Source organism: Alligator sinensis, unplaced genomic scaffold (genome assembly GCF_000455745.1).
Source record: "Alligator sinensis unplaced genomic scaffold, ASM45574v1 scaffold100_1, whole genome shotgun sequence".
In the NCBI taxonomy this organism is placed as follows: domain Eukaryota; kingdom Metazoa; phylum Chordata; order Crocodylia; family Alligatoridae; genus Alligator; species Alligator sinensis.
In genome coordinates, this window is record NW_005842193.1 from 406,908 (window position 1) to 428,414 (window position 21,507).

The 21,507-nt window shown below is 45.5% G+C and overlaps 2 protein-coding genes across 9 annotated transcripts in view; one reads left to right on the forward strand and one right to left on the reverse strand.

Moving 5' to 3' along the window:
- Positions 1–9,600, reverse strand: part of DUS4L (dihydrouridine synthase 4 like) — an 11,626-nt gene extending 2,026 nt beyond the window's left edge. For 2 of the 8 annotated variants that reach the window (XM_025207383.1, XM_006026434.3), the window contains exons 1-6: positions 8,762–9,038; positions 7,616–7,750; positions 7,192–7,313; positions 5,855–5,972; positions 3,362–3,484; positions 1,310–1,536 (exon numbers count right to left, since the gene is read on the reverse strand). In XM_025207383.1, the coding sequence (XP_025063168.1) occupies positions 1,310–1,536; positions 3,362–3,484; positions 5,855–5,972; positions 7,192–7,313; positions 7,616–7,725 (700 nt within the window). In that variant the 5' untranslated portion in view covers positions 7,726–7,750; positions 8,762–9,038. The other 6 variants (XM_025207387.1, XM_025207384.1, XM_025207385.1 and 3 more) reach the window with 6 other exon arrangements.
- The window catches only part of COG5 (component of oligomeric golgi complex 5), a 363,968-nt gene continuing 351,606 nt past the window's right edge, over positions 9,146–21,507 (forward strand). Inside the window, exons 1-3 of the mRNA XM_006026439.3 lie at positions 9,146–9,288; positions 10,343–10,482; positions 15,326–15,383. Of these exons, the coding sequence (XP_006026501.1) occupies positions 9,228–9,288; positions 10,343–10,482; positions 15,326–15,383 (259 nt within the window). The 5' untranslated portion in view covers positions 9,146–9,227. The remainder of the gene's footprint in view (positions 9,289–10,342; positions 10,483–15,325; positions 15,384–21,507) is intronic.

Below are 21,507 nucleotides of genomic sequence, written 5' to 3' on the forward strand. Positions count from 1 at the left end.
TCACCTTTTATTACATGGAGTCTACTACTTAGTTTCTAGTTTTAGAAATGTGCAATGATCCTAGAAATTGTTGCACTTGTGTGGTACCTGGCAGGAAAAAAATAATATAAGTTTCTGGATTTCTCGAATAATACCTCTTAAAGTATTTATTTTAATTTTGTACTTTGGTTATCAATGAAGGTCAGCTGGGGCATAACAGGTTTAAAAAGTTTTTTATCTATAAAATGTTTTCTTTTGTATTTTACTAGCAATTCATTTTCTTTCTGGTTGCAAGCAATAAGCCTGGCCCCCTGCAGCTGATTTTGGGAGGAAGGCCTTTTGTAGTAGAGTAATAGCACAGGAAATCACAATTTTCTCCTCTTGCTGCTACTGAACATCAAAGGAGGCAGACTAAATCTATCTCACATATCTTTTGTTATGGAGCTGCTCTTCTCTCTTTAACTATAGACATACTATAATAAGATGAAGGCTGTGCAGGTCAAATCAAGTCTGCTTCCTCAAAACACTGGTTTTATTTCCATAGTGGTTTAATAACCAAGTCCTGGCGCAAGACTCTTTTGTGATAGGCACTGTAAAAACAGTCCTTCCCCAAAGAATGCCACTACCATTTGCCCTCTCTTGCCCTCCTCTTTCCATCTTCCACTAAATTCAGCAGTGGGGGAAAAATGGAGCTGTGCTCACATGCTAGCCCCTGGAGTTATGGAAAAGCCAGGGCTCTAGTCAGAGCCTGTACTGATCACATAGTGAGCTCACAGCATGTGTAAAACTCTGGCAGTTGCTTCATGGACATGACTGTCCAGAGAGTTCATGGCACATATGCCACAGAGCCAAATGCAGTGTGGCTGCACTCCCTTAACGTCCCTCCTGAATGTGTCCATGGATGTGCGTAGACCAAAATGGCAGCCGCTGCAATACCCACCTTCAGCAGTAAAAAGACCTGTTATTTGTCAAGAGAAGGTTTTCAGTAAAGTTACGAACCCTTCTTTCACAGGTCATGGACTTCACAAGAAGGAAGAAGAGAATTCCCCAGCACTTCCGCTACATTAAAGGGGTGGAACAGCTTAATAAATGGGTGGCTTGTGCAATTTGCCCTGGAGATTCTTATTAATGGTATGCATCATGATACTCAAATGATTACAAGAATGTCTGCATATGAAACTTGAAGCTATTGGAACCAAGAAAGCTCCTTTCTCTTTGAAAAGATAAAAAAAATACCCAAATAGGTTCTACTAAAGACGAAATAAATATTTAAAAAATTAATTCCCCACCATATTTCCCCAAAATGCATAAAAGCATGCAGAATTCTTACCATCTGCACCTGTCATATGATGAACATTCTCTGCATCTTTTAATGATTTAATATCTCCATTAGCCACAATAGGTATAGATATGTTTTGTTTAATTATTTTGATTGCATCATAGTGTACTGGCTGATGTCTTTCTTCTACACTTCTTCCATGAACTGTAATCCAGGAAACTCCAGTTGCTTCTGCTTTTCGACAGAGGTCTACAGTTCTCTTTAGATCATCATGGATCCTAAAATTCCAAGGAATGGAATTATCACCCAATAAATATCTGAACTGTGTGAAAATCTGTTATATAGCAGAGTTAATAAGAGCTGTACAAATGAGAGAACATTACCATTGGAAGATTCATTATAAAAGACGTGTGTTTAACACACTATTTTAATGTCTCTCAATTTAGTATTGTCACATTAGATTGAGTCCCTAAACTAAAAGTGGGCCAAGTTTTTGCCAAAACACTGAAAGACTTTTTAAATAACTTTTTATTTTGCATAATTTTATACTACACTGAAAACTTTCCCATTTCTCTTTCACATTTCTTTTCAAGAGATCCCAAACTACTTCTCAACTAAATTTAATGAACTGATATGAAAAATCTACCTCAGAATCATTTCATTCATTGAAAAGCCACATAACAGAGCAACACCTCACATGTTTAGGAGGTAATGAAATGAAGGATATCTTTTGCCACCCGAAGCCGAAGAGGGAATTCAAACAGGCAGATTAACTCAAGTTGGAGTTTATCAAGGAATTCAATGACATTTTCAAACAACTACAACTGGTCAAGATCCACTTTTTATATCTAATCCAAAATTCAGCCTCCTTACCTGAGCAATGCTGTTAATACTACAATACATCATTAATTGTATTCTAATAGGGTGTATCTACACATGCAACACGATCCTCAGCTTTATGATACTCATGCTTCAGAACCACAGTTTCACTCTCAAGACCATCGATGGACAGGAAAGCCACCCTAGAAATCTTAAGAATGGTGTCCCACAAGGCTCTGTACTTTCTCCATTGCTTTTCAATGTGAGATAGCGTTTGCAAGGCAGCGCATGCAAGGAAGCATGCTCAAGGCAGAAATGGATGTGGTCCTCAACAGGTTCCCAAAATTCACTAAGTGGCCCTCCAGCTGAAATAAAGAACTACAGTACAATTCATGCTGGAGTCAAATGCTCCCGGGTGCAGTGTCTTCATGTGTGCTCAGTATCGCAGCTGTTTGAGCTGGAGTGGAGCAGCTCCAGGCTGGCAAGGGGCTGGGGGTGTCAGCCCTGGGATCCAGGTGGTGGTGTTGGGCAGCGAAAAGACTTGCTGGGTCATGAGGGTGCTACGGTTCCTGGCTAGGTGGCAGGCAGCCCCCTCTCTACAGCACCTTCATGCCCCAGCTAGCCTCAGTCGCTGTCTACATGTGCATTTTGGTGCACTAAATGATTCTGCCGTAGGATAGTACTTGTCCCAGATGGTACATTTTACAGTGGAGTTAATTAATTTACTGCACCCTAATATGGGTGCACACGTAGGCGGTGATGCTTTTCTGCAGAGGTAATTAGCTCTGCAGTAAAGTGCACATGTAGATGTACCCACAGAGGAAGAATGCCACTAACTCAGCATCACTTCCTGTTCCACACTGGTGTTCTTTAGGGAGTGTCCACCCACATTTTAATTCTGCCCAATTCTTTTTCACAAGGTTACTTGGCAAACAACAGGCAATATGCTTGTACAAACCATACAAGTTGTTTGCAATCATTTTACCTTTATTGGATTCTGAACTCTTGAAATTATGCTTGCACTTTGCATGTTACTGCACATTTGGAGAGAAGGAGTCTCAGAGTTATGCTGATTGCAATTGTGTCAGATTGGGATTACAAATCCCCAAATGCATTTTGGATGAGAGTGCAAATGGATGTCTTGGCTCCTCAGGGTTGTTAACAATTTTGGGGATGCCTTACAGGCAAAAAGTAGACTCTCAATCACCACATTTCAGGAAATCTAACATATTTCCCATGAAATATTCTTCATTGTACCATGATATAGAAAAGGCCTAAATTTACCTTATTTTAATAGATACTGAAAATCTGGGGTTCTCCACTTGATTTCTTACTTGTCTGACCATATCTCGAACTAGCTCTGGTTTATTTATTAAACAAGCACCATAACCTTCTGCCATTGCCCACCTGTAAATTAAAGAGAACAAATCTGCATTGTACATTTGCAAAACAAAACAACTCAACCTAATGGCCATTTCAGTTTCTTTCTTTACTTGCTTGTGAATTATCTGATCAGCACAGAACTAGGCAGAAATAGTACTGGCTATAGATGAAAGATGTTCTTTTGGATAAAGCACTAGGTATCAGGAAATCTAGGTTCAGTTTCCAGTTCTACCACAGATTTCCTGTGCGACTTTGAGCAAGTCTTTGACTCTGACTCAGTTCCTGCAAAATAGTGATAAAATTTCCCTAACCTCGTAAAGATTTATAAATATTTTTGTAAAGTGCTTAGGTATTACTGTGATACAGGCCATGTAACCACTGGTAGGTGAATTTTATTAAGGTTTTATCTTCTTTATGGAGTTGTGGACTATTTTCAAGCAGCAATGACAGAAGAGGATAAAGAATAAGCTATTCAAATCTGGTTCTTATCTGTCTGTAAATTACCTCCCTTTAAAACTGACAGTGAAAACTATGCCTTCAAATGGGTGAGAGGATAGATATATCCTTTCCCAAATCCAGCTACATCTATTTATTGGGATATTTAAGTAATTTGTTCCAGCAGGTGAATGTTTAAGTTAACAAGATAACATAGTGCTCTTTTTTTTTTTTTTTTTGAAACGGAGAACTTTTGTCTCTTGTGAATATTAAATATAACTTTTGATCAGACAGAAACTTCCAATCTGACAGTTTTCAAAGCAGCTGGGTTGAAAGGTGGAGACTAAGATTCTTGTATTTAATTATAAATTTGCTTTCAGTTTTCCTTTCCTATATTTGCCAGTTAATGTTTTCACTCGGTAAAAAAGTTGCATACTAAATACTTCCAATACCACTTATAAATAAATAGTATGCAACTGAACCAGTTAATGGATGTCTTTACTTGAGCATGATTATTTTCAATCTGATTAGGGCAGTGGGATTATTTTCACTCTTTGGCCTGTGGGCCAGGGCCCATGGGACTCCCCACAGCTCCAGAAGTTTGGTATTGAGGGAACGGTGGCAACTGCTCCTCCACTGTCAAATTCCCAAGTCCTGCAGGCCAGATGGCAGAGCCCTGAATGTAGGGCTAGGGCTGGGGCTAGAAACCTGCACCAGGTCAACACTGTACACCTGCCGGATCCAGCCTGCATATGGACCTGGCACCACTCATCTGGCCTGAAGGGCCAAAAGGTTGGTTATCACTGGATCAGGAAGTGATATACAGGAATAAAGTCATTAAGATAGTAAATAAGGCATATATATGTGTGGGCATGTAATATATAATGTAATATATGCATATACACACAAATATGTGTGTGTGTATATATATAATATAAGCATACATATATATTATGCACATTATTTAGATATATTATATACACACAAAAATCAAAAGACATAAGCTTTTTCATCACCAAATGAACTACACAGTCACAGCTTAATGCAAAAAGAGAGAGTTCAGAAGGTGCTCTTTGTAGAAGTCTTCCAGGCATCAGGATTTAACACTATCATTCTGGTGACTGACATGGTTTCCCCTTAATGTACTTTTCAACTTACTTGTGAGAAAGCTCTCACTCTGTCTGGGAAGTTAGCATGCACACTTTTTAGGGCCCTTGTTAATTCACTGTTAATAATAGCCCACTAGGTGGTGCCCATTCACTATATTAAGTCAAAACTCAACCTAGCTCAGGGGTTGGCAATTACCTGGACTGGAAAGTCATTTAAAAAGTTTTGGTGAGCTGTTGGGTGGAGGGGGGAGTGCTGACCCAGCCCAGCAGAAGGAGAGGGGGAGGGGTGCTGACCCAGCTTGGAGGGGGGATCAGTAACTGATCCATGAAGACCCCACCAGCCGTCTAGCACCCCTGGCAGTGGGTATATGGTGGATGGGCTGGGATGGCCAGGCAGTAGGGCCAGGAGGCAATGGAGACAGTGGCATCAGCAGGTGGGAAGAATGAGCTATCACTGTGGGGGCTGCCAGGAAGCTAAATCCAGCTGCCCTGTCTCCCCCACCCTGCTGCATGCCCATGGTCTGGGTTTCTGCCTGCACTTGGGCCAGGAGGGGCTGAGGGACCAGCCGCAGGCCAGATAGAATTGCTTGGTGGCCCAGAGCCAGCCAATGGGTCATATTTTGCCCATCCCTGACCTAGAAGGAAAGAACAGCAGCTTGGCAACAGTGCCTAGATTCCGCTGTACTTTATTAAGAAAACAAATCAAACCTTTCTATATATAAGGACCGCCACTGAATTATTAATATTTTATTAATATTTGGACACCAAGGGAAATTACATTTTTTCATTTTTACATTGATTTTTCCCTAATTTTTTCCATACATTCATCCAACCTCTTTAAAGCCTTTACCTCTGAGGACAACCACAGTTTAAATCTATTCCATCTGCAAAGGGACAGACGATACAGGCAGCATCTGATAAAACCTGTGCTTCTTTAGCAGCAAATTGTACAATCAGTGGGCGATCACCTAGTCAGATGAAGAGCTGTTTAGAATATAGTAATGCATACTACACAAGACACTTATCCTTCATAATTCTTGAAAATCAGCTTGAGACTCCATAAAAACCAAATTTTATGATCAAACTGCATCAGATTTTTTTTTAAATTAATACATTGAGAATTCTAAGTTCTGAACATTTTGTTACTTCTGGAAAATGTCCAACATTTGTATATTTACTTTGTTGACATCATTAAAGATAAGTTTCTAATATTATACCATTGTCAATAACTAGTGCTACAATGCATTGTTTTTCCATACATATTTATTTCAATATCAGGATTCCACTCTATTCACAGAAGAAAAATTAACATCAATGGGAAGAAATAGACAGAAAACATTTTCAAGCTCTCTTATTTTTTGAATGCTTTGATAAAGACAATATAAGGGGACCTCAAAAACTGTAAAGAACAGGGTTCTTGAATTGTTGAAAGAAACAGGTGTCTGCTGAGGCATCTCAATCCTAAATGAGCATTTAAGCAACACTTACATTTCTTCCAAGTAGCAACAAATACGATTGTCACTATTAAAGAAGACCAAATATCTGAGGGCATATTTGTGCTTCAAAATACCTGTATATACAGAAAGGTAACGGATCTGTTCTACCTGAGTAATGCATTTGTGAGGATTATCAGTACTAACATCAAAAATAACTGCACTGCTGCTAACATATAAGCCACTAAATCTGAGCTATCATTAGTAAATAGTACAGGGACCCTGCAAATTCTCCAATCTCCACCAACAAGCTTCCTCTGTGCCATCCTCTCATGCCTTCTCCCAAATTTGCTGCACTTCATACCTGGTCTCCACTAGCTCTTCTTTTGTGTCTGTTAGAATCCAAGTCACTGGCAGACAATTTCACCCTATGACAAGTTCAGGGGCTGCCTCTGTTATGGATAGACAGTAACAGCAGCAAGGGGTAACAGAGATTTCTCTGCTTGTGCTGCTAGCCAGTCTAGTTGGCCTGATTTTCCTGTGAACCAATCAGAATTTTCAATATCTCTACTTGTGCAAATATCAAAGGTTGGACCCATGGATGCCTAGCACAGTTTGAGAGTTTGAAATTGGTCATGAGTGGTGTACCCAAGTTTTATTACATACCTTTGAAGTTGAGGGCTAGACCTCACTTACTCAAAGTCAATTACTGCATAAAATCATTAGAAAATGCAACAGAATAAGAATTACATACCTCGGTTTGTTGTGAATTCACTGTCTCTAGCTTTAACAGATCTGACAAAGTCAGCAGCAACTATCATTGGTGTATAACACAAATCACAGTTGTATTTCCTGACCAAAGTTCGGAAAGCCAACCTGTAAGCATAAGAACATTTGACTTGGGGAAAAGAATCACAATTACACAATCACAAGTAAAGGCACTGATCTCCCAAATAAGCTGTTTTAAAATTAAATTAAAGTGTTTTTGGCCATGTAGCTCAGGTACAGTGGGTAATCTACCTGGTACCATAAGATAAACAAACATGTTCTGAAGTATATTTTCCCCAAGTATAAAAATAAATGATTAAAAAATAAATGCACTATTTTTATACTCAATACAATGCATTTACATGATAAAAGCTTTGATGACATATGGTTAAGGCTGACAAGTTACTTACTTTGAATAACGGACCATAGGGGCACATATTTTCACAATGTGCCCAGAATGAAACAGATCTACTGGATCTCTCAGAAGACATTCTGGGGTGTCTGTGGTGTCACAGATCATGTATAAATTCTAGGTCTTTTTAAATCTAGAAAAAAACAAAACAAAGTTTAAAACAGGAACCCTGCTTTCTATGCTCAGTTTTCATACTTTACAGCAAGGGGAGATTCTTCATCCAAGAATAAATTCTATTCATTGTTTGTCTAACCTCATACAAATAACAGTTTGAGGTGGGAGGAGGGACCTATTATTAGGGTCCAGGAGCAACACTATGGTGAAAACCTGTTGCATACTAACCCACTGCCTCTCCCAGTTATCGGTAGAGTTCATTGATTATCTTAGATTTCCTACTTAGATTTTACGTGTGCCCTTTAGTATGTTCCTTGTATTTAATATTACAACACAAAACAATAGATTTACAAATATATTTTTATTCTGCTTACTCCATACAAATTCAATGGTGTATCTCAATTAACTGAAATGTAATAGATTGTGCAGAAACTCAGCAAAATGTATGGAGCTTGAGAAAGGCTTGGGAATATACTATGCAAGAGTTCACCAATCTTCCTCAGCATTGGATGAAGGAAGCTGCTGCTAACAAAAACATCTCTGATTTAGTCTGCCTATAACAGTGATTCTCAACCAGGATCCTGCGGCATGTTCGGTTGCTTTGAGATCCTTTCAAGGGTGCAACGATAGCGCCGGTAGGTGTGTAAACACGACTCACAAGGCAAAGCCAGAGATTTCAAATAGGAATCCACAGTGTTAGGGGCAGCTTGACCAGCTGTGGACTTCCTGAGCTTTTTGCAACACAAATGAGTCAACAACTGAGTGAAAGCGAAGAGTTGGCAGTCTCGGAGGGTGGCTTGAGTCTAACATGGGTTGGGCTGAAAACCACCGATCTACTAGGCCCCTGATACACATCACGTGTATTATTCAATTCACAGGTGAACTGCGCAATAAACACGGACTGGCCACGCGGTACATACATTACGTACTGGAGATCACTGGCAAATGGTGCAATACATTGAGACCGGCCAGGCGTGCAAAGCAATAATTGTGCCATAAAAACGTCCCTGGCTACGGGGAGCCAACCCACCACCAAGTCAGTGCTTGAAACCGTGTAACAGCTTTAGAGTTGGTTTCTATCCAGCTTCAACCTGAACGTGTGGCAGTGCCCTAGCGAGGGGGCAGACCTGCCTGGCCCTTCTGGGGCAGGGAAACCCAGGGGCGCGACGCGCCGACGCGCCGCCGCGCCGAGCCCAGGCGGGAGCGGAGAGGATGGAGCGGGTGGATAAGAGGGCAGGGAAAAGCAATGAGCACGTGGGGCAGGACGGACACCCGCCGCCGCTCCCGGTCCCGCCCCGCCGGCTCCACGTTACCTGCAGGAGACAGACACAGCATGACCCGCGCGACCTTTGCCCCCTGACCTCCCCCAGCCGACCAATAGGAATCGCGGAGGCGCTGCCCGGGGGAGGGTTTAGCTTCGTCGCTTGATTCTTGCGTCATGCTGGAGTGGTCGCAGCGCAGTGACGCAGCCCTACCCTCCCCCCGCACCTGCCAGCATGGAAGCGGGGGGCGGAAGCGCGGTCCAGGGACCGGCGCTCGGGGAGCTGCTGGCGGACGGTGAGGGGGACTGTGGAGGGGTCTCCTAGCATTGGGGGGCACCTCCTTCCTTGGGGGCCCAAAATAGCCCGCACAGGGGCTGGGCGCTGCGGGGCGCCCTCCTGGGCAGGACCAATGCCTGGAGCAGCCTCTGGCTGCAGCCCTGCAAGGGGCTCCTGCCACCCACTTCTGCTTTCTGCTCCCCGTTCCCTCCGCACACGCTGAGGCTTACCTGTGCCCCTGGTTGCCCCCCAGATTAGTGGTGCACCCCCGTCTCGTGTCCGCAATCCAGTCGTTTTTATTTTTTAAAGTTGCGCGGTGCCAGCGGACCCGGTGTGGGGGCCTGCGATGCGCTGTGCTCACACGTCTTTGCTTTATGGGAGGCTCAGGGGTTTTAAGATGCGCCTCTGTGCTGGGCTGGGCTCCAGGTGAAATAGCAGCTGATGCAGTTTTCAATATTCAGAAGAACTAGGGAGCGTGGGTTGTAGATCATGGGGAAATGTGGTGTTACCTGGTTTGGCTTGTCGGGCTATTCAGGCATTGGGATGTGAGCCAAGGTCTGTTTGCTCTCACTAGAAATATGGTGTGGTCTGTCATAGCTCCTTTATGTTTGCTTTGCTGCTAAAGCGCCCCAGGGCAAAACTAGGAGCAATGATCATAAGCTTGTAGAAGAAGGTTTCAGACTGGATATAAGGAAAAGCTTCTTCACGGTTCATGTGTCTCTGGAATAGACTCCCAGCGGGGGTGGTGCAGACACCTACCCTGGAGATCTTCAAAAGGAGACTGGTCGCACATCTTGCTGGGGTTATATGACCCCAGCAGTCTCTTCTGCCCAGAGCACGGGGGCTGGACACAATTATCTCACATGGTCCCTTTTGGCCCTGAACTTCTGTGAATCTGTGAGTGGTCATTCATTAAGTAGGTGTGTTGTTCATGTGGAGAATAGAAATTAGCCACCACCCTGCATTGGGCTGAGTACAGGATGGTGAGCTTCCAGTGTTTCTTACATGTTTAAATACTTATAGGTATTTGAGCATGGAAAATAAATACCTTGTTTAACCTTTTTTTTTTCTAGAATGTTATGCTGACTTTTTAAAAGAAGACTTTGATGTAAAGGCTTACACTTCCCAGTCTATTCATCGAGCCATAATAGCTGAGCAGTTAGCAAAACTTGCTCAAGGAATCAGTCAGCTGGATAAAGAGCTCCACTTGCAAGTAAGTATCCTGCATATCAGTTGTTTCGGGGCAGTTGCATAGAAGTTGGTTTGAAAACTAAGTATCCTATTGGTCTCACTTGCATATCAAACTACTCCATGTTCTCAGCAGCTAGTGACACCATCCCAACATGCAGGAAGACTAGCAAGCATGGCAGAAGACCAGGGAACTCTTCAGTGAGCTAAAACATTAAAAGAAAGCTTACAAAAAGTCAAGACTTCGAGAAAGGACATGAGGGGTGGGAGGGGATATAAGAGTATTGCTTGAGCATGCAGGGATGAAATCGGGAAGGCCAAAGAGCAACTGGACTTGTGGGTAGCAAGGGACAAGAAGGGTTTCTACAAGTATGTCAGCAACAAGAGGAAGATCAGGGAAGGTGTGGGCTCTTTCCTGAATGGGGGAGGCAACTTAGTGAGAGATGATGCAGAGAAGGCTCAATGTCTTTTTCACCTCAGTCTTCACAAGCAAGGTCAGTACCCAGACTACTGCACTGGGCAGCACAGTTTGGGGAGGAGGTGAGCAGCCGACAGTGGCAAAAGAACAGGTTAGGGCAGGGGCAGTCAAAGTCCAATCTGTGGGCTGGATTGGGCTCTCAGCAGATTCCATTTCCCAGCAGCCCCTGCCTGTCTTACTCTGGCCAGTTTCCATAGAGACTTCAGGAGGCCCCATTGGGCCAGTGACAGTGCAGAGCCAGGGTTTCCACGGAGACCAGCCCAAGCAGCACTGGCAGGGCATGCGGCTGGATGGGGAGCTACTTTGGGGCTGGGATTTTGCATTGGTGACAGCGTGGGTCAGACCTGGGGCAGAACTCTGATCTGCTGCCCACCTGCCCCAGGCAGGGCATGCAGCCAGTGGATCATGGCTCTGCTTTGGCTTCAGTCTATGCTGTCACCGCCACAGAATCCTGGCCCTGGCCCCAAAGCAGCTCTCTGCCCAGCCATGTGCCCACCCAATGCTGCTTGGGCTGTTCTCCATGGAAACCCTGACCCTGCACTGTCATGCCCACTGCTCCAGGCTTCTCCATGGAAACCGGCTGGAGTGATGGATGGAAAGGCTGTTGGGGAATGGAGTCCAGGCAATGACCGGAGCTGTCATTTTGCCCACCTGTGGCTTAGGGACTATTTAGAAAAGCTGGATGTGTACCAAACCATGGGGCCAGGTGCAGTATGCCTGAGGGTGCTGAGGGAGTTGGCAGGTGTTATTGCAGAACTGCTGGCCATCAGCAGATGCATGACAAATAGAACCAGGGAGGTGATACTTCCCCCTAAGCGGCGTTGGTTTGACCGCAGTTGGAGTACTGCATCCAGTTTTAGTTGCCGTACTTTAAGAAGGATGTTGATGGACTCGAGAGGGTCCAGAGGAGGGTCACTCGTATGGTTGGGGGCTTACAGGACAACCCCTATGAGGAGAGACTGGGGCACCTGGACCTCTTCAGCCTCCGCAAGAGAATCCCGAGACGTGATCTTGTGGCCACCTACAAATTCATTAGGGGGATACAGCAGGGGATCGGAGATGTTCTGTTCACCAGGGCACCTCTTGTGGTAACAAGGAATAGTGGTCACAAACTGACAGAGAGCAGATTTAGGCTAGATATCAGGAAAAATTTCTTCACAGTAAGGGTGGCCTAAATTTGGAATGGGCTTCCAAGGGAGGTGGTGCTCTTTCCTACCTTGGGGGTCTTTAAGGGAAGGCTGGATAGGCATCTGGCTGGGGTCATCTGACCCTAGCACTTTTTCCTGCCTAGGCAGGGGGTTGGACTCGATGATCTGTTAAGGTCCCTTCCTACCCTAGCATCTATGATTCACCCAGGGGTTGGTTATGCCTGACCAATCTGATTGCCTTCTTTGAGATGACTGGCTCTGTGGATGGGGGGACCAGTGGGTATGATGTACCTTTAGCAAGGCTTTTGATACTATCTCTGCCAATATCCTTGCAAGCAAACTATGGAAATATGGGTTGGTTGGATGAATGGACTGTAAGGTGGATAAAAAACTGGCTGGATCATTGGTTTAAAATGGTAGTAATCAAAGGCTCAATTTCTAGGTGATGGCCAATATCAAATGGCGTGCCCCAGGTGTCAGTCCTTGGCCCTATTTTGTTTAATATTTACATCAGTGACTTTGAAGATGGGATGGAGTGCTCCCTCAGCAGGTTTGCAGGTGACGTCAAGGTGGGGTGGGGAGGGGAGAAGTAAATATGCTGGAAGTAGGACTAGGATCCAGAGAGACCTAGACAAATTGAAGGATTGGACCAAAAGAGATCTCATGAATTTCAATAAGGACAAGTGCAAAGTTCTGCATTCAGGACTGAACAATCGCGTGCACCAGTACAGGTTGAGGGCTGGCTGGCTAAACAGAAGCTCTGCAGAAAAGGACCTGGGGATTACAGTAGACAATAAGCCAACATGAACATGAGCCACCAGTGTGCCATTGTTGCCAAGAAGGCTAATAGCATCCTGGTCTGCATTGGTAGGAGTGTTGCCAGAAGATCAAAGGAAATGATTCTTACCAGCTGTTTGTCAGTGGTGAGGTCATGTCTGGAATACTGCAGTTTTGGGCCTCCCACTACAGAAAGGATGTGGACAAATTGGAGAGAATCCAGTGGAAGGCAACGAAAATGGTGGAGGGGGCTGAGGGACATGACTGATAAGGAGAGGCTGAGGGAACTAGGCTTATTTAGTATGGAGAAGAGGAGACAGAACGGGAATTTAATAGAAGCCTTCAGCTAGCTGAAGGGGGGTTCAAAAGAGGATGGAGCTAAACTGTTCTCAGTGGTGGCAGATGACAGAACAAGGAGCAATGGTCTTAAGTTGCAGTAAGGGAAGTTTAGGTTAGATATTAGGAAAAACTTTCTCACTAGAAGGGTAGTAATATATATCAGATATATTCTAATGTTCAGGAAAGTGAGATGCTGACAACCCCTGTCCCAGGTAGCTAGATTATAGCAGCTGATGTTGGCAATGTTTTGAAATGGGAGGAGGGGAAAGGGGGCATTTTAATGGAGCTTAGCACTGAGTGCAGAGCACTTCCAACTTGGCCTATGCTGCTGCCGCTGCAGCCACAGCTACTTTGTTGTCCTCTGTTAGACGCGCTCCAATTTGTCTACACATCCTTTGTATAGTGGGGACCCCAAAACTGCACACAGTACTCCAGGTGTGGCCTAATTAGTAGAGGTACACCAATACATCAGTATATATCATATAGGCACTGATAAAGGGAAAATGGACATTTTTGGCAATTGGCTTTTTTTGGCTGATGTGACTGATAATGTCACTGGTAAATGCTGCATGCATGTGTGCAGATGCAGCCTGCACACGGCCAGGAGTGCAGCCTGGCAGCTTGAAGAGCAGCATCCAGCCAGTAAGTCTGTGGGGGAGGGAAGAGGGTGTAGGGGGGCCGATTTGAGGCCCCCACAGTGAGGGAAGGAGTGGGGTTGGGACAGGCGCTGCACAGCTCATCCAGGGCACGGCTCATCCAGAGGGTGCAGTGGGGGCAACTCCCGATTCTGTGTGCACCCCAGGTGAAGCACATGCTGCCCTGGATCTGTGTGCGGGGTGAGGGCAGGTTGCCACTGCATGCTCGGGCCTGGAGGCTGTGCTGGCCTCTTTCTGGTGGGGTGGGGACTAGGTTGGGGCTGTGCTTGGGGCGGGTTGGGGAGGAGTGGTTGGCAGTGGCTCTGGGAGGAGAGGCTATGGGCTATGGCGAATTTTGGGGTGGCTGTAGCCCCCCATCCCATAACCGCTGCCTTCTGCCCATAGCACAGCTCTGGCCCAGCCCCCCTGCCGGGAAGAGCCAACTGCAACTTCCAGCCTTGAGCGTGCATCGGCAGCCTGCCCTCACCCCATGCACAGAACCAGGGGGCACATGCCCTGCATGCCTCCTCCTGCGTGCGTGCCATGGATCCATCCTGTACCCCATCCCAATTGTGCAGCCCCTGCCCCAGCCCCTCTCCCTCCCTCACCACTGGGACCTTGATCTGCCCCCACCAAGCCCCTTCCCTCCCACTGGCTCCTCACGTCTGACAGACTTACCAGCTGGATGCTGCTCTCCAAGCTGCCCAGCTGCATATTGGCTATCGGCTCGGTATTGGCTGATGTGGCTGGTTAATAATCAGCCATTGGTATTGGCTCAGAAAATCTTTATCGGTGCACCCTTAGTCAGTAGTGCTGAATAGAGGCAAAGAATCACTTTCCTCAATCTGCTGCCAGCGCTTCTACTAATGCAGCCTAGTGTGCTGGTAACCTTGGCAACATGGGCACACTGGTGGTTCCATATTCAGCTTATTGTCCCCTGTAACTCCCAAGTCCTTTTCTGCAGAGCTCCTACCCAGCCAGTCAGCCCCCAGCCTGTAATGGTGCATGGGATTGTTCTGTCCTGAATGTAGGACTTTGCATTTTTTCTTATTGAAGCTCATGATATTTTTTTTGTCCAATCCTCCAGTCTGTCTAGGTCACTGAATTCTAGCCCTATCCTTCAGCATATCTACTACTCCCCCCAGCTTGGTGTCACCTGCAAACTTGCTGAGAGTGCTTTCTATGCCATCTTCCAGGTCGTTGATGAAGAAATTGAACAAAACCAGTCCCAGGACTGACCTCTGGGGTACTCCACTTGGTGCTGGCTGCCAACCAGACATCAAGCCATTGATTACTTACAGTCAACCATTGTTTTTGAGATTTAGACTGTGGAAGAGTTATGGAATCCTCTACCTGTAGGTTTTGTTAAACCATTTGTCAAAAAGGGTCTAGCTGTATTTTGTAGCAGAGGGATGGAATAGGTATCCAGCTGATGTCCCTTTTCAGCTCTACATTTTTGTCATTTTGTAATCATTTTTGGTCTCTTTTCAGGTAGTTGCAAGGCATGAAGACCTGTTGGCACAAGCAACTGGGATTGAATCTTTGGAAGGTATATAGTTCTATCATGCTGGCTTCCTTTGACTGTTAGAGACGAGGTTTTCTTGTGATTTTTCTTTTGTGATATCTAGATGCTACTAACACCGCCATATTTAAGGTGGTGTTGTGCTATTGACTTTTGACAAGTAATGTCATTCAGCAGGCAATGCTCTTGGATTAACACCTGCCAGTTTTCTTTGTTGTCAGCAGATGGAGCTCCAAGATGATGATTTCACTGACATTTCTGTAGAGTAATTGCACTGTAGAGAGATTTGCTAGTGGAGAGCACTTCTTAAAGTAATTCTTTATGTTTTGCTTCTTGATCTGTGATATTTGGAAGAAGCACACTTATTAAATATTCCATGCAGCAGCATCATGTCTGTCAACAAACACCACATAGAGCTTACATTTTGCCACAAGTATTAGCTTTGGTGCTGCACACTCCTCATAGTGTCTAACTTATAAATGTTGCCAAGATGTCCATTATGTGATCTTAATCATTTTGTAATTACACATTGCAAAGTTGAATATACATCTTTTTGTCCTGCTGGTTAGCATCTGGCATAAAACAAATGCCAAATAAAAGACTTATCTGGGAACTCTTGTATTTGTATGAAAAATTGGTCATGGTGGGTTTCTTCAAAATAAATACAAGGTTTCAGAATCTTGTGTACTTCAAGGCTGCCTTCTGGTCTCCACTAATTGTTATACCCTTCTACACTTCCAAAACATTTTAAATCTGATCTTTTGTGACTTTCACTTTCACCAGAGCTTAAGGTTAAATCCTGCATGTACCAGTTCAATTGAAACTATAGGGTGATATACACACATCCACCCACCAAAATACTATAATTTCATGTACTTGGTTGTTTCTGTAGGCTGAACTCATGAGTCTTTGTGTTCATTTTATTCTTTCAATGCACAGGGAGCATGCAACTCTCCCTTCCTGCTCTAAATTGGGGATTCCCTACAGCCCTTCTACAACATGCTAGGGTAGGGTGGTGGGCAGTTATTTGGTACAGAGGACCACTAGGGGAGTTTGGGTGAGCTGTTGTGGGCAGGGTCAGCACCCCCACACCCACCTGCCTGCAACAGCTCACCCAAACTCCCTAACTGGCTCTGCCTTGGGGTCTGGCTCAGCCCCATGCTGATACCACCTGGCGATCCTGGGGTCTCCATAGAGAGTGGCTTGGGATCCGTGCAGGCAGGGTGCTTGGCCAGGAGGATGGGATGGGCAGGCAGGTGGGGAGCAGCATCCAGAAGTGAAAAGGGCAGGTAGGGCTGGGGCTGGAATTTTGAGGTGGTGATGGCATGGGGCCGGGGCCTGGGGCAGAACCACAATCCATTCCCTACATGCCCCTGCCCACAGAACTGGCACCCGTCGCAGGGACATGTGGGCAGTGTATCATGACTTTGTCTCAGGGCCCAGCCCTAGCCCCATGCTGTTACTGCCCTAAGATCCTGATCCCAGTCCTGGCCCTGCTTGCCTGTCCCACTCCTAGATACTGGTCCCTGCCTATACGTGGCCCTATCCCATCTCTCCAGCTGTGCCTCCTGCCTGCATGGGTCCTAGGCTGGTCTTCATAGAGACCCTGCCTGCCTGCTCCATTGGTGCCCCCGGCGGTTCATGTGGGGCAGGCAGGCTGGGGTGCCCAGGCAGCAGGGCTGGTTCCAGCGGCAGACTGGCAGTAGTAACTGGAAAGAGCTGCTGCTGTGTGGGCTGCCAGGAAGTGAGTCTGGCTGCTGCGCCACCCTAACCCCGCTGCCGCTCCCTTGTGCGGTGGGACTGGCCACATGTGCCATGGCCTGAGCTTACCCCTATACCTGGGCTGGGCGGGACCAAAGGACCCAGGTTGGCTGGACAAAATCCCTCATGGGCTGGATTTGGCTCGCAGCCCATATTTTGGCCACCCCTATATTGGGGGTCCTGTGCACCCCCTATTCTTTCCTGCCATGTGCTAGAAGTTTTGCGTGTCCTGTTTCTTTTGGGACTTCACCTAGAACAATGTTGCTCAACCAGGGTGCCATGAGATCCTTTCAGGGGTACAATGCAATGTTAGTACTGCTAAGCTAACAGAAATTTCAAATAGGAATCAAGTGTTAAAAGCATTCTGACCTGTTGTGGTGTTTTTGAGTTCTTTGCAGTTGAAGCATCCCTCTATTACTTTTCACATGGGTAAAAAAATAGAATGAAAATTAAGAGCTGGCATTTTCCAAGGAATGCCTCGAGTCTAGAAAAGATGGGAACCACTGACTTAAAGGGTCATGGACTTCATTGCATATACCAGTAGATCCTTGCATCCTCCTCCCCTACACCCCACATCCTGCATGTGTAACTTGTTAAATTATCCCACTCTCTGAAGGAAAAACATTTTGGGGTGACAACATTTTAACATCCCCTGCCCAATCCCAGAAGTTTTAATGGCTGCCAGCAGTGCATTCTTTTGGTCTATGAACATTATGATCAGGGTGAAGCCAGTCACATAACTACAAGTTATGCTAGACATGAACCCTAGCCCTTGCCTCAGGAGGGTGTTGCTGCAATGTAATTGTGGGGGGAGGAGTTCATCTCTCCCTCAGTTATGGTGCTGTTTGAGGTGGGTGGGAGGACAAAAGAGCAGCCACATGGTTGGAGTCAGAGTTTCATTCCCAGGGGAAGTCAGTGTGAGGTTGCATAAGTCAACCTTCTCAGCACGCCCCCTTGCCCCTTTTTTTTTGGTGCAGAGTTTCAGCTTTGAACCTTGCTGTCAAAACCTGTTTTGGCAGTGGCTGTCTGTTGTGTTAACTCCTGCAGCAGCTTGTCCTATTAATCCTTTGCTGGCTGCTTATGACACAGAAGTTCCCAGTTACACCTCTGGTTGAAGCTAATGGCAGTGTGTAACTAGATACCAGTAGATTGGTGTTTCCCACATCCCCCTGCCTGTTTTTTGACTTTCACCAAAAGTAGTTGGACTTCTAGCCATTGGCAAGATCTTTTCCCTGAGATTTTGGAAGCTATTGGAGGCAGCATTCAAAAGTTACTGTGCTGCTTTCAGATGTGTAAGCAGAGACATGCTTTGCCTCATGTGGCTGAAAAGGAGAAAGGAAAATAATCTGCATCAGCTGTCTGTATCAAGGTGGCCAGTAAGATATTCCATGCCTTGTATACCAAATAGCGTGTGCTAATTCTTTAACATACCAATCTTTTCTAAATTGAAGGGTAAAGGAAAGCTTAGGGATACTTGTGTTTATGATTCATTCTACCCATCTGACTGACTGAAGTGGACAGGCATTGAGAGTCTGCTCACAGAATGGATGAACATTGTAGTCCCTGGGTGCTTGTACACACGATTACAGTTTAGTTTGGTTTAGTTCTTCCTAAATTGGAATGGTGGGTTTTTTAAAACCCACCATTTCAATTTAGGGAGAACTAAACTGAATTGAACCCCTGTTGCATGTACTCAAGGGTTAGGGGGCCCAATCCTTACTTTACCTGACTCTCCCACAGCAGGGGGAGGGGCAAGCTGCCGGTGGGCCAAGTGGTCTCTGAGCTGCGGGGGACCCCGGTGCTTCCCTCTTAAGTGGTGGCGCCCAGGAACAGTTGGATTCCCCCTGGGGCCGAGAGGAGGGCAGCTGGGTGTGCTGGCGGTGGGAGAAGATGGCTGGGGCGATACACGGGGCACTGGAAGCCGACCGAACCTGAGCTTCCCTGAACACCTTGGCGGGGTTTTACCTTGCTATGTAATGGCGTTGCTATTTACACACTCAGCAGACTATTCTGCTTTAAAATACTCATTAAAGTGCTGCAAAAGAGCAATTAAACCACTTTAAAGGCCAGTTTTGTTGTGTGTATAAAGGCCCCCTAGCTACAATCCTCAGTGACTTGTTCCGCATGTCCCTTAATTGTCCTGAAGTCAGACTTGTACCTGAAGCCACTCCCTTGGATCATGGGAAGTCAAAACAACAGCAGTCATTTGTGCTTCACTCTGAGAATTGTAAAGTGCTTTTAAAAATTAAGCCTTGCAATATCTCAATGAAGTAGGCATGGTAAGTTATTTACATTTAACAGTTAATGAAGCTGACTTATAAATACTTTTTATCATCCAATCTACCTGAAGTAGAGTCTTCTCTGTGGAATACAGATGTTGTTTTTTTTTCCTGTTTGTTTGTTTATTTTCTAAGGGAAGTCTTTTTTTTTGAGGGATGTAATCGCACAAGCTGTTGGAGAAGTGTTGGTAAATTACCTCCATTTCTAAGCAACAGTTCAAAAATGATTTTTTTTTTTTAAATGCTAGGCTAAAACTGGCTTGGGCTAGAAACTCCAACTTGTTTAATTTAGTGGGTATTAATGAGGATTGATGCTTGTAGTTATTCTTAGTTATTCAATTTAGATTTTATTGCATTAGTAAAGGTCTTATTTCTATGACTTCCTCTCTAAGGGAATTGTGATCTCTCCATTAGATCTCAAGAAGAGATGAGGGTTGCAGGAGTGCTTGGGAGGGATCTTTTTCTCTAGGAGAAGGTGAAGGAGGGAGATATTGCAGATTAATGGAGTGGAGACTAATGATTAGAGGGGCTAAAATGTAGAAATCCTTAAATTCTATTCTGGTTTTAATAATTAGAACTTATGATTTTTTTGTTGTTGTTTTCCGATCTCCTATTTCCATGCATAAGTGCAATGTATCCCCATTGTTTGTAATTAAAAAAAACAACCCTAAACGTGCTTATTGTATTTTTTTCAAAACCTTCGCTTTAGTCAGCGTTCAAGCCAGGAGTAGAACCAACATCTCTTATTAATATTCTTATTGACTCCTTTAGTTAAGACAAACAATCTCCACAGTTCTGTTTTTAATTATGTAACCAAACACTTGTAGAATCATAATGCCCATTTCTTTGTGTTTGTGAGTTACTAGCCAATTGCCTGTCAGGAGTGACAGGGAGGTGGGTGGGGATAGAGCTCCTCCACCACCTACCAGTAGCGGGGGGAGGGACGGGGGGAAGCTTGCCCTGCTAACTCCTCTGACCCTCTTGGCCAGCACTCCACTGTCTCGCCTCCAGGGAGCAGAGGTGGGGGGCAGGCGAGGCCACTGTTCTTGCCATCGTGGCAGCACGCCGCTGCCACTGCCTCCTGTCCGGAACGCTCTTGGAGCGCTCTGATTGTGACCGAAACAACCAGAGCGCTCCAAGACCATTAGGGACAGACAGACAGGTGGACCAAGCTCTTTATTATATAGAATTCTTGCTAGCCAGAAGTTCTGTACTTCTTGCATGACTGAAAAATGTTAATACTGGCCATGTCAGACCTTAACGTACGCCAACAACATAATTAAAAAAGTTGATTCTTGTATTGTAAAGTTGATCATCAGTAGGCATATGGGACAGAGTTATGGTGGTTCACTGTTTTGATGTAATGTGACTTTTGTATTCACTTGGTTAAGCAATTGTTTGAGAGATGTCCCTTCCCTTTGGTGGTTTAAAATAAAATGTTTTAGGTTATGTTGTTGTTTTTACTGTAGTTCAACCTTGGGTGTTAAGTAAAAACCTTACACTTTCTTGTCTGTGAACTTGCTTGTTTTGTTTAAAAAAAAAAAAAAAAAATGGCCCAATGGATCTTCTGTGGGACTCCTTTGCTTTGAACTTATGAGATCTGGAGAAGTCCAAAAGTTCCCCTCCCCCGGCAGACCTGCCTGGGTTCCTCCCATTGCTAGCAATACGCGAGGAGCTGACTTCAGCTGCATGCTGCTTTTCCTGGCCGGTGCAGACCCAGCCAGGTCCGTCCCATCCGGAGCAGCATGCAGCTGAACCTGGCTTCCCATGTGCTGCTGGGGATGGGGCGAGCCCGGCCAGGTCTACACCAGCTAGCAGAAGCGGCAGCGGAGCTGTGTGCCACTTGGGACTGACTGGCGCAAGTAGGGGGAAAGTGCAGCTGAGCCCCTGCCGCTCTGGCTGGGTTCATCCTGTCCCGAGCGGCACATGGCTCCGCCGCCACCTCTCCTCCCTGGTGCTGACTGGGCTGGAGCTGCAGCCCAGCTGCTGCTTTCCCTCCCCAGTGCCGGCCCTGCACGGCTCGAGCAGCACAGCACAAGGAAAGCCTGCCCAGCAGCCACTTTCCTGGGCTTACCTGCAGGGCATGGCCCTTTCCCGTCCCGTGCAGCCAA